The 12,556-nt window shown below is 40.1% G+C and overlaps 1 protein-coding gene across 1 annotated transcript; it reads left to right on the top strand.

Moving 5' to 3' along the window:
• Positions 1 to 3,630: 3,630 nt before the first annotated feature.
• On the top strand, positions 3,631 to 10,018 carry LOC125902046 (leptin receptor gene-related protein). The gene is made up of 4 exons (XM_049598140.1): positions 3,631 to 3,789; positions 4,200 to 4,275; positions 6,284 to 6,467; positions 6,694 to 10,018. The coding sequence occupies exons 1-4, from the start codon at positions 3,774 to 3,776 to the stop codon at positions 6,808 to 6,810; spliced, it is 393 nt and encodes a 130-aa protein (XP_049454097.1). The 5' UTR covers positions 3,631 to 3,773; the 3' UTR covers positions 6,811 to 10,018.
• The last annotated feature ends 2,538 nt before the right edge of the window (positions 10,019 to 12,556 follow it).

Below are 12,556 nucleotides of genomic sequence, written 5' to 3'. Positions count from 1 at the left end.
ACTCCACCTCCCTCCAAAGGCCTACTCCCCCCTCCTCCATTACATCCTCATTATGTCTATGATAGACGTAGGCGTTGGCAAGGTAACGTTAGATACACAAAGAGGAGAGCAAGTGTAATGTTACAACCAAGAGAGTCAAACGCAACCCCGGAGTTTTAAAACTCAACCAGTCAGTGATGACTGATGAGTTCTAGGATAAGATTACAGTGTTAGCTGGTAGCATTAACGTTACTAGTAAGTGGAAACGCACAGGGAAGATAACGTTAATGTTTCAGAGGCTACGCTACAGTACGCTAACGTTAGCTATTTGCAAGTGGATGCTGTCTTGTCATATAACGTTATATGTTATATTAGAAGCAAGCTAAACATAACGTTACCTGTCCTGCACAGTCAAACACAACCCCGGTGTTTTGAAACTTATCCGGGGTCAGTGATGACTTTTGAGTTTTATAATATAACGTAAATGGTAGCATTAGATAGTACTGGTGACTGGCAACAAACAAGGAAGACAATACAGAGGCTCAAGCTACGTTAGGCTACAGTAGGCTAACCGTTAGCAACTGGATGCTGTGTTGTCATATCTAACGTTATAGCCTATGTTACATTAGAGACAAACTAAAAATACCTGTCCAGGGGAAACTCTGCGACCATCTCGTCCCTTTTTAGCTCAGGATGAAGCTGCATCAGTCTTCACCATCGCTCGAAAGCAGAGTGGATGTTGACCCTTGCAGCATCGAGTTCTCTCTTAGTGTTAGCTTTTTCTGCTATATTCTTTCTTTTGCCAACTGATTTCCCTGTTGGAGTGGCTGGAGGTGGAAGCGGCCGTCCACATTTGTCTGCCATTGTTACAGAGAAAAGTTTATATCCACAAGCGTCCCTGTTACTAGCCTATTTGTTGTCTCACAGACTCGGGGACGGGGGGAGAGGGGGATGTTACGCGAGCAGTTACACCAGTCCAGTTGGAGGCCTCCACGTGGGGAAGACAGACAGAACGCTTGGCCAATTCTTGGATTTGGTCCGAATGCAATGATTGGTTGGAGTTTTCTTAGAACCATATGAGAATGGTATAATTATGAGTTTTTATTTCTGGTGGAATTCACTTACATGTTAGTGTACCATCAGCTTATTAATAGCATTTTAACCTAAACAAAGAAAAGCGTAAAATTTCCGGAAAGGTAAGTGTTGCTTTAATACAGGTTTGCCTTTATCACATTTAGAAAGTGCTCCATACCCAAGATCCAGAATTGAGAGGTTGATTGGGAGCAAAATAAGAAAGCAACACACAGTTTCTCATATTAATGGCATTTCCTCATACAAGCAGTGCTCATTTCCAAAGTAAAGGACTGTGTTTCCTGCCATGACACCTCATATTACGATGTGAATCATTCTTCATTCAGTGAAATTAAAACTCATCAGCAAACTTGCTCAAGTGAAGACACAAACTCATCTTTCCATATCAGGAGTAACTGTTCTGAAAATTACAAACAACAGCAACATCAAAAAAAATTGTGGTATTACATGTAAACAGCTTCTCAACCTCTCAACCCCATTTGGAGCGTAGTTCATAATTACTTTAACTAAACCTCTTTTCCGTAGGAGACATTTAAGCAGTAACATTTAAAAAGAGACTGGTGGCTACATGATATCCATCTGGACAGCAGCAGCATCAGTCTGCTAACATCTGCTGCAGCTCTGTGATCACACATGCCCTTTGAAGTGCTGCACCTTTCTCCTGGTTTCATCTCCATATTACACTGAAGCCCAACAAGAGGGAGACAGCTGTGGTTCATCTGAGGACATCTTACTGTGGGTTTTAGTTCCACTCAGATTTCAGTGGGAGTCAAATTCAGTCATAGATTGCACAGCTTTGTGAAAAAATAATCACTCACATTACTTAGTCATCATATTTTCTTAATAGTCTTAATATAGATGATGAAGTTTGTGTTAATGGAAGAATAAACTGTGGACAAAAACAAATCCAAAGTTGCAGATATGTTTACTTGCCATAGTAGGAAAACAACAGATGTTACAAATAACATTAAGTGTCCCAGTGTGCCAGTGTGACAGTGTTCACAGGACCCTGAGACTGAAGCAGCTACATGTGGAAGTCATCAGTCATTTTATTATTTACAGTGGGGTGGCTGTAGCTCAGTTCATAAGGACTCAGCTTGGGAACCAGACAGTCACTGATTCAAGTCCCAGTGTGGATCAAGTGTGGACCAGTAGCTAGTAACATCCTGGGCAATGCCAAGGTACCCATGAGCAAGGCACTGAAGCCGCAACTGAAAAAAAAGACCTGCAAACATTTCCACCATCTTCACTGGAGACGCCTTGAACTAAAAACATGTAAAACAAATACACGAAACCGAACTCAATGCATTTAGGCATGTAGGAATTCAAACCGAGCATCAGAATGGGGAAGAAAGGTGATTTAAGTGTCTTTGAACGTGGCATGGTTGTTGGTGCCAGACAGGCTGGTCTGTCAGAAACTGCTGATCTACTGGGATTTTCACACACAACCATCTCTAGGGTTTACAGAGGATGGTCCCAAAAAGAGAAAATGCCTTGTTGATGCCAGAGGTCAGAGGAGAATGGCCAGACTGGTTCAAGATGATAGAAAGGCAACAGTGACTCAAATAACCACTGCTTACAACCAAGGTCTGCAGAAGACCATCTCTGAACCAACAACACGTCCAACCTTGAAGCAGATGGGCTACAGCAGCAGAAGACCACACCAGGTGCCACTCCTGTCAGCTAACAACAGGAAACTGAGGCTACAGTTCACACAGGCTCACCAAAACTGGACAATAGAAGATTGGAAAAACGTTGCCTGGTCTGATGAGTCTGGATTTCTGCTGCCACATTCAGATGGTAGGGTCACAATTTGGTGTAAACAACATGAAAGCATGGATCCATCCTGCCTTGTATCAAGGGTTCAGGCTGCTGGTGGTAGTGTAATGGTGTGGGGGATATTTTCTTGGCACACTTTGGGCCCCTTAGTACCAACTGAGCATGGTTTAAACACCACAGCCTACCTGAGTATTGTTGCTGACCGTGTCCATCCCTTTATGACCACAGTGTACCCATCTTCTGATGGCTACTTCCAGCAGGATAACGCACCATGTCACAAAGCTCAAATCATCTCAAACTGGTTTCTTGAACATGACAATGAGTTCACTGTACTCCAATGGCCTCCACAGTCACCAGATCTCAATCCAGTAGAGCACCTTTGGGATGTGGTGGAACAGGAGATTCACATCATGGATGTGCAGCCGACAAATCTGCAGCAACTGTGTGATGCTATCATGTCGATATGGACCAAAATCTCTGAGGAATGTTTCCAGCACCTTGTTGAATCTTTGCCACCAAAAAAATTAAGACAGGTCTGAAGGCAAAAGGGGTCCAACCTGATACTTGCAAGGTGTACCTAATAAAGTGGCCAGTGAGTGTATACATGGGAGAGAGAACTTTATTTGATTGACAGCAAACTGTGATCAATGTGCCCACGAGGTCTCTTCAGCACCTCGTGGTGTTCAGGTGAGCCTGTACGTTCAGTAACGTTACACAGTCACACACTTGGTAGTGACGTCAACACCTCAGGCAGACTCGCTGCTGTGTTACTGCCGCTTTAAGACGGTCACCTGACAACAAAGAAGGAAAATTCTGATGGAGGAAGCAGGAAGTCCGTCCACCGAGAAGAAGAGCCCGACCACATAAACAAAACACAAAAAACTGAGCTAAAGTCGAAGAGAAACTTTCTCACATTTACTACAATGGCCGGCATTAAAGGTAAATGATTTTATGCTCCTATGTACCAGTCGACAGTTGAGAGTTACGTTCATTAACTTACACAGACGCGACGCTTCAGAAAACTGTGTTAGCTTCACGTTTCCAACGTTTTGAAAACCTTTGCTGAATCATTTCGAAAGCTAAAGTTACAACACTACCTGAGGATGTGATTTTTGTAAACAGCTACTCAGCGTTTGCTCCATTATTAAGTTGTCAACCTGTTTATATTTGTTGCTTATTGCAGTTGTTTCACAGTAAATGCATCTTAAATGTTAACTTAGCATACAGACAAATAGCACTGTAACGTTACGTGTTTCAGGACGAGCGTATTACGTTTTGCTTCTTATGGAGACTTTGGGCACACTTTGGTTAGTATACTGTAAGGTTAATGTAATGCTTGTGTTTTTCAGCACTGGTTGGTTTGTCCTTCAGTGGTGCCATTGGACTTACATTTCTCCTTCTGGGCTGTGCACTGGAACAGTACGGGTAGGTTCATTTGTTTCATCTAAGTATTTATATGACATTTACATGATTTAACATGCAATATTTAGGCTTATTAACCCTTTGAAACCGAAGCAAACTGGCTTGATTTCTTTCAAAAACTTGGGAAAAAGGCAATGGGCAATGAAAGAAGAAATGACCCAAAAAATTAGGGAAAAAAGGATTAATAAGAGAACATAGCAAACAAGAAAATATATAAAAATAAATAAATAAATAAATATACAACATAAAAAATCGAAGGAAAATGCAAGGAAATGACCTGGGAAGAGTGCTCGAAATTCTAATAATACTGTAACTTAATGTTAAAATGTAGTAATAATAATACAAATAATTATGAATATAATTTTTCCCTAGCTTTTTCTTTTTTTCCCCATTTTTTTAAAAAAAATTAAACTTTACATCAAATAATTTTTTGCAGTTTGTTGCACATTTCTACCAAGTTGCTTATTGCCTTTTCCCCCATGTTTTTGAAAGAAGTCACACCAACTTGCTTGGGGTTCAAAAGTTTAAATACTTGCCAAAGTAGTCTGAAGGCAGCACAAGAAAAGTGATGACGCTCCAGGTTTCAAAGGGTTACGATTTATTTATACTTTTTTTCCAGTGTGTGGCAGTGGCAGTGGCAGTTAGTCAGAGAAATATGAACAGCAACAGTTAACAAAAACAACAGGACACTCAAAATGCTCTTAAATTTGTGCTCCAGCATCTGAGTATTGCACTTCCATAACGTTTAAGGACTTTTAGGATGCAGATTTAAAAATAATGGTCAAAATGAATGCTGCAGAGACTGAGAAATTTATTCTCTTGTGTGTGTCAAGCAATTTCCACAATGTAACTCAACAGCGTCTTTCATTAAAGCCCCCCTGCCCTCTAAATGCCCACCTCTTTCTACCCAACGCTGCCAGTTTGTAATGCAGACTTTCTCTTCCAAATGAATAAATAAACCTTTAGCCAAGCTGAGATAACTCTGATGTCATTAGGGGTATTTTTTAATACGTATGAAGTCTCCTTCTTAGTGACAGAAGACAGTATTTTTATAGGATATAGTAATGCTTCTTGTAACAGGTAAACTGAGCATTGTGTTTTATTATCTTGTCAAATGGCCAAATATTTTAGTGACTTGTTTTGGGACATTGTTGTTTCTTTTTTGTTGTTGTTGTTGCTGCTGAATTTGCACCCTTGTATCTGACTATGTAAGCCCATTTCTACTAGCATGATGAGAAAAACAGATCCTGTACGTAGTTTTAATTAAATGTGTCTCCAAATATTGACTTAGTAACTCAAAATAATGAGAATTATTTTGAAAATAACAACAAGCTTTCTCAAAATAATAACTTTTTACAAATAATCAAAAACTTCTTAAAACAATAACTCAATCATCTCAAAATGAGAAACATTCCCAAAATAATGATTTGATATCTCAAGGTACCAACAAGCTTTCTCACAATCATAACTGTTTTTAAATAATGGAAAACATTCTCAGAACAGTAACTTGCTTATCCCAAAATAATGAGTTAATATCTCAAAAAAGAGAGAAACTTTCCCAAAATAAGGACTTGGTATCAAAAAATAACAACAAGCTTTCACAATGTAATATCTTTTTCAAAATAATGGAAAACTTTCTCAGAACAGTAACTCACGTATCTCAAAATAATGACGTAGTATCTCAAAGTAATGAGAATCTTACTCAAAATAACGAGAAACTCTTTTTAAAATAATGGAGAACTTCATCAAATAATGTCTCACTTATTCCAAAATATCAAGAATCGTTCCTAAAATTATGACTTGATATCTCAAAGAAACAACAAGCTTTCAGAAAAGAATAACTTTTTTGAAAAAATGGGAAACTTTCTCAAAACAATGTCTCACATCTTTCAAAATGATGACTTATTATCTTTAAATATTGACCTAAGACTTCCACTCCTGACTGAAAACTCATGCCATTGTATGTCATAAAATGTGTACCATCCCTTTAATCTACACCTGTTTCCTGTAGGGTATACTGGCCGCTGTTTGTCCTGATTTTCTACATATTGAGCCCCATCCCGACCTTCATAGCCAGACGCCTCAGTGATGACACTGAATCCTCCAATGCGTGCAGAGAACTGGCCTACTTCTTAACAACTGGCATCGTGGTATCAGCTTTTGGGCTTCCCATTGTGCTAGCCCGCAAAAGCACAGTGAGTTCTCTCTGCCCATGTTGAAGTATTTTGGAGGTTGATTTGCATACAGCAAACACAGCCAGCATCACTGACTTTTATTTGTTTGTGGAGATATGCCTCTGCTGTCTGCACCAAGTCTCCTGCACTGTATCCTGAGAGACGTGCCAGCAGAGCGTTGTGAACCCCAACAGAGGACTGTGGATTGTTTTTGGTCTAATTGAGTGTGAATATATTTCTCCTGCAGATCCAGTGGGGTGCCTGCAGTCTGGTGATGACAGGAAACGCTGTCATCTTCCTCACCATCTTCGGCTTCTTTGTCGTGTTTGGAGGTGGGGACGACTTCAGCTGGGAGCAGTGGTAGAGTGCCGTCAGACAGTGGACAGACAGAAGGATGGATGGATGGATGGATGGGTAGGTGGATAGTTGAATGGATAGACTGCAGACTGAGGGGCACATGTGTCCTGCACTCTTTGGAGAATGATGCACAGTGTAGGCTGCAAAATGTCAAATTTACCAGGCATATTTTCAGACTGATTTTTATATTACAGGGTGTTAGTGTTGGTGACAACACTATGAGCCCTAATAATGTGCCTTATGTCTGGGACCAGAGAGACCGATGATGCCTATCCACCTTCGCCCATGTATTTTAGCTTGCCTCGCCTTTGTTTCAACCCTCAAATCACCCTGCTCATTGCACCTGCCTTTTACGTTCATTATGCTTCAGTTAATCAATATTATAAAGGGATCCTAAAGAGTAACTCTGTTGCAATGTACACCACAATGCTCACTGCATTATCTGTCCTCACTGTTCAAGGAGGAAGTGGCGATAGTGGATTACAGCTTGCTTATTGTGAGCTCTGTTTGCTGTGTAAAGTGTGAAGGCAGGGCAAGTTATCCTAATCCATGCTATCTGACAACTAGTCGTAGAAGTCCTAATCAGGTAAATATATATTTGTATGGAGATGATGAGTTATTTTGTTTTCATTTTTGCTACAAGACTTTAAAGCATTACTTTTGTGTTCTGGTGCAATTGTTTACATTTTCACCAAAGATCATTTTAGAGTGCAAAAAAATGGAGCATATTCTCCTCTATGCTGTGGATTTTGATCTGTGCTATGCAGCAATATGATCCTCAAAAGCAAGCTGAGGCATTTGAGAAAGCGCTGGTTAGTGAGGATCATACATCTTAAGTGTCTGTGTTCAGTTATTGTACAAACAAGCCAGAGAAAGCACTCATATCCATTTTATTTTCCTGCAGACGACAAAGACATTCATACTGTTAGCATGATATTAATTTGGGAATCATTTTTTGTACAAGTTGAATGGTTGATATGGGAGATATATAATTTTAGACAAAGTGTTTTTGTCCTACATGTAGACTGTATATAAAGATGGACAACGCATCTCTTTTTCCTCCCATTGTACAAAAGCGAAGCCAAAATATCCGGGATACAGCTGCTGCAGTCTTGTGCTGGTGGCGCCATTTTAAGCCCGAGTCCATTCGTTAGCATCCTCCACAGTATTGAGTCCAACCAATCGTGAGCAGCACCATTGATCGCAGACACTCCATTAGCACACACAGTTATCAATCATGTCAGCAAACCACCTTTATAGCATCAGATAACCAGGGCTGTCCCGCAAATCACTTTTGGGCATCGAAGCTTTGGTGACAAATATGCGCAAAATAACAAGGGCATAAGTCAGACTAAAACATTAGTATTTTTTTAGCCAATACACTGAAATGATGTGACAGTTGCCACTTTGTTAGCATGCAAGTTACAGTAACATTAACCATAATAACCAGGAAAGAAAGAATAGTTTGCAAGACGGCTATTCTGAGTCACTGGATCAGACTGTGGCTAGAAACCTGCCCTTCCGCTATCTGCATGCTAACAGTTTTCAAAATCCCCTTCGCTATGGGAAACAACAACCTCAGAGCTAACCTACATACTGAAAATTGCAAGTTTTGATGGAGATTTGATTGCTGCAGTATGGCCTGATTGCTTTGTTCTTTCAGTGAATTATTGCAAAGATCTACAGCGAATAAAACAACTTATGAACGCACCTTGAAAAATCCCAGACTCCGTCTCACAGGACTCTAGTGCCCAATGTTGATCTATTTTCTGACACAGCCAGTCACAGTTGATTTGCAACATCTTTCAAAACATCTCCAGTCAGATGATTCCTGAATGCATCCTTTTTTTAGAAGGAGTGTGATATGGAACTGCCCCGACTGCCCTTTGGATCAGCAAACTCCCTTGCCACTTTCAACAGAGCTGTCAGGTTAGCACAAGCTAACATAGCAGTAGTGTTAACATCCAACACTGAGCCAACAGTTTAAACAAACTCACACTGAAACGGCTCGACTCTGTTGTAAAACCCGTTAATAACAGTTAGATAACGTTAGCTGTGTGATGCTAACAGTTAGCTGTGTCACTGTGTGTATTCCTTTCTGACAGTATTTTGCAAGGGCACCATCACTGCATCCTGGGTTTATCGCCGCCCAACACGATTAAGATTGGTTTAAAGTAACACAAACAAGCCAAGAGTGTTTTCCCCCTCTAGCAGAAAGACAATATGGTGATTCCAGAGCTTTCTCGAGCACTGGAGCCTATCCCCGCTGACATTGGGCAAAAGGCAGGGTACACCCTGGACAGGTCACCAGACTTATCACAGGGCTGACACATAGAGACAGACAACCATTCACACTCACATTCACACCTACGGACAATTTAGAGTCACCAGTTAACCTGCATGTCTTTGGACTGTGGGAGGAAGCCGGAGTACCCAGAGAAAACCCACACTGACACGGAGAGAACATGCAAACTCCACACAAAACTCCACCCCAGGTTTAATCTGTGACAAGAACTGCCTAAAATAATAGAAATCATCTTTGAGAAAAATGTACTTGCCTGTTCTTTCGAGGTGTGATTTTTTTTTATTTTTTTTTTATTTTTTTTTTTTACTTTACTTTAGTCCCATCCGTTGACATGTAAGGGGCGAGGTTTATGGCCTATACTGCAGCTAGCCACCAGGTGGCAATTGAGATGTTTTGGCTTCACTCTCGGGGAGCTGTCATGTCATCCATCTTTATCATACAGTCTTTTTGTCCTAAAGGAGAAGGCTTTACCTGTGAACTCATTCAGAAGTGCCTGTCATTCACAGTGCATATTTTGATTAATAGCGAAATCACTGTGATTCAGTTTTCATCAGGGGCCATTGAAATCTGTAATTGTAAATCAATATCACATCATCATGTTCTTTATCATCATTGTCAGTAACTGAATATTAATGAGAGTTTGTATGATTAGCCCATCTCATAGAGACTATCACAGAAAATTCTTAGTGTCCTATATTAATTTCTTCTTTCCTTAACTGCTTTTCAAGGGGAAGTATTACACTGTATGTCTCACAACTGACATGTTCAATAAAGAAAGCTCGTTCTTTCTGTTGTTACTCCCATACCCACACTAACGAGTGCTGAAGAGCTCTCAGAGGTTATTTTATAAACTCCTGACTGCATTTTGTTTTCTAACATTGATTAAAATTCTCTGTATAGTGAAAACAAACTGTCTTGCTGTTTACTGCCGGTGGCGTGATGAGAAAAGTGGAGCTTTCTGTGGTCTGTAAAGTGGATGGAGATTTGACTTGTGTCTCCGGGGCAGCGGTGATGGATGATGCATTCAAGCAGACACCTGCACGCTGTCTAGTACAGCAACAGTAGTGACCATAGCAAACCTCTGTTATGGCCTCCCACGAGACAGACTGGGAAAGGAGGAGAGGTGGTGTGTGGGTGAGTGTGTTTGGTACATTTCTTTGTGGCCAGACTCTGCGAGCAAACCCTCAGGCCTGACGGACAGAGATTCAGGTGTGAACAGCTGCTAAATCATTTAGATACTTTGCAATATTCAATAAGCAGTGTGCACAACAGCTCCATGTTTTGCCTAAGAGCCTGTAATTTTCACTGAGAAACATCTGTGCGCCTCTCTGCCTGTCTTTGCTCTTTCCAAACACTCAAACATTCATACTGAATACAGATCAACACTGTTGCCACTCATGAGCAAGCTGCATGACAGAAGACTGATAAAAGCCAACATTATCTATTCAGGGTTAAATAGGATGTGATAGAAATCAGCCATGCAGCTGCACACAACTTGAGTGTTTTAATTTCGGTCTCTGTTCACGTGTGTCAGGAATGCACCGAGGCTGCCTCGCCAATTTGCATGTTAAGCCGAGTGCGTTTTGTCCACAAACAAAAGAACCCACACATTGCAAATGAATTATTATTTGTATGAGAAAAAAAAACCATCTGCGCTTCCCACCTCTAGTGGTGTTTGCATTTCACAAGGGACGGACGCAGCATGTATGGACTAACATCCCACAGAGGGGTTATCAAAATACAAAATAGAAATGTGTCAATGATCCCCAAGGGTAATTGAGTCATTGTTACAGTTTCTCTTCTGTATAAGCAGGAAGAAATAATAAGAAAAATGAGAAGTATGTAAAAATAAGTGCATTATGCCTCAGTACACAGCACAGTATTTTAAAAATGACAACTTTGTACAAATATGTGCACCATGCTATAATATAAAACCCCAGTTTGATTAAATAATAAAAATGTGATCTATAATTGCATTAAATATGAATAAAAGAGTAATGTAAATAAGAATTAAATACGAATATTAATTGAAATGTGCAATATTAATGCCAGAGTATCGCCCAGTTGAATAATTGCACAGTGGTTTGCGGCTGTATGAGCGCTGGTGTGGAAAGCACTTATGAAGAAGATTCACAAAGCTGTGTATGTGCAATACATAATGTATATGCTACATGAAAATTCTTGGCTGTGTGTTATAGACATAAGGTGACATATCAAAGATTAAAGTAAGACTGTCAGATAAAAGTTGATCTCGGGAGGTTGTTAAAAGGACAGGTCTCACTGAGGCAGATGATTTCTGTGGATCAACAAGAGTCATCTCCATATTTGATTAAAGGAATATTTCACCCACAAAATGATAATATGTGTATCAGTTACTCACCCTGTGTTGCGCTGAATTCATAAAGAAAAGTTTCTTTGTCTTGCATGCCTCTACGGTGAACGAAGAATCCAAAAATTGAGAAAATCCTTGATGAATTGCAGTAAAAGGGCGCCACCTTTAACAACTGCAAAACTATATCAAAACATATGTTTACAAACTCGCACACAACTCAGTATAATTTAAGTCTCATTTATCCAGATGCGTGCTCAGTTTTTCCCAAACACATGCATTTTCACTAAAATCTTACTATTCAACACTCTTGGGTAAACGTGTGTTTGAATTTTGCTTGTACTTGTTATCCATGCATATGCAAGTGTTTTAAATAGTAAGGTTTTAGTGAAAAGGCATGTGTTTGGGAAGCACTGAGCATGCTACCAGATAAATGAGGCTTGGATTATAATTTACCAGTTGTGTGGGAGTTTGTAAACACATGTTTTGATATAGTTTTGCTGTTAAACACAGTGCCCTTTAACTCCAGTTTATTCAAAATGTTCTCCATTTTTTGATTCTTAGTTCACCTTGGAGGCAAGTTTTCTTCACTAATTCAACATCAAACAGGGAGTTATTAAATATACAAATGATCATTTTAAGGGTGAAGTATTCCTTTAACCAACCGGAGCCCAGTTACTTAGAACATTGGTTTCCAACCTATGGAGGTCCTGACCCTCTCTATGGGTCATCAAAGCTTCGGGGGTTGCAAGGCCCTCTGTAAGTGCTCTGAGACAGTGGTTCCCAACTGGTCCAGCCACAGGGTCCAGATTTCTCTTTAGTCGTTTAGTTAAAGGTCCACACAGTTTAATACAGTCAGCATCATACTTGTGTTTGGCCATGTCTCAAGCTCATGGGCTGTCTCTGTTAAGTAGCTGTTCATTATTCACTCACTCTACAGCAGGAAACAGGACTTCAAAATAAAAACTCCATGCTGGAAATTCACTGTACTTCAAAATAAAGTGTGTTTTTTACAAAGTTGATAAGAATGGACCCATGACCCTTTTTTGGACCGCGACCCACCAGTTGGAAACGACTGATCTAAATAACATTTTTTAAAAATATATAAAGGTGGCCTAT

This window comes from Epinephelus fuscoguttatus, linkage group LG15 (assembly GCF_011397635.1).
Source record: "Epinephelus fuscoguttatus linkage group LG15, E.fuscoguttatus.final_Chr_v1".
Classification (NCBI taxonomy): Eukaryota; Metazoa; Chordata; class Actinopteri; order Perciformes; family Serranidae; genus Epinephelus; species Epinephelus fuscoguttatus.
The sequence above is the reverse complement of the archived record's forward strand: the minus strand, read 5'-3'. Positions and strand labels throughout refer to the sequence as shown.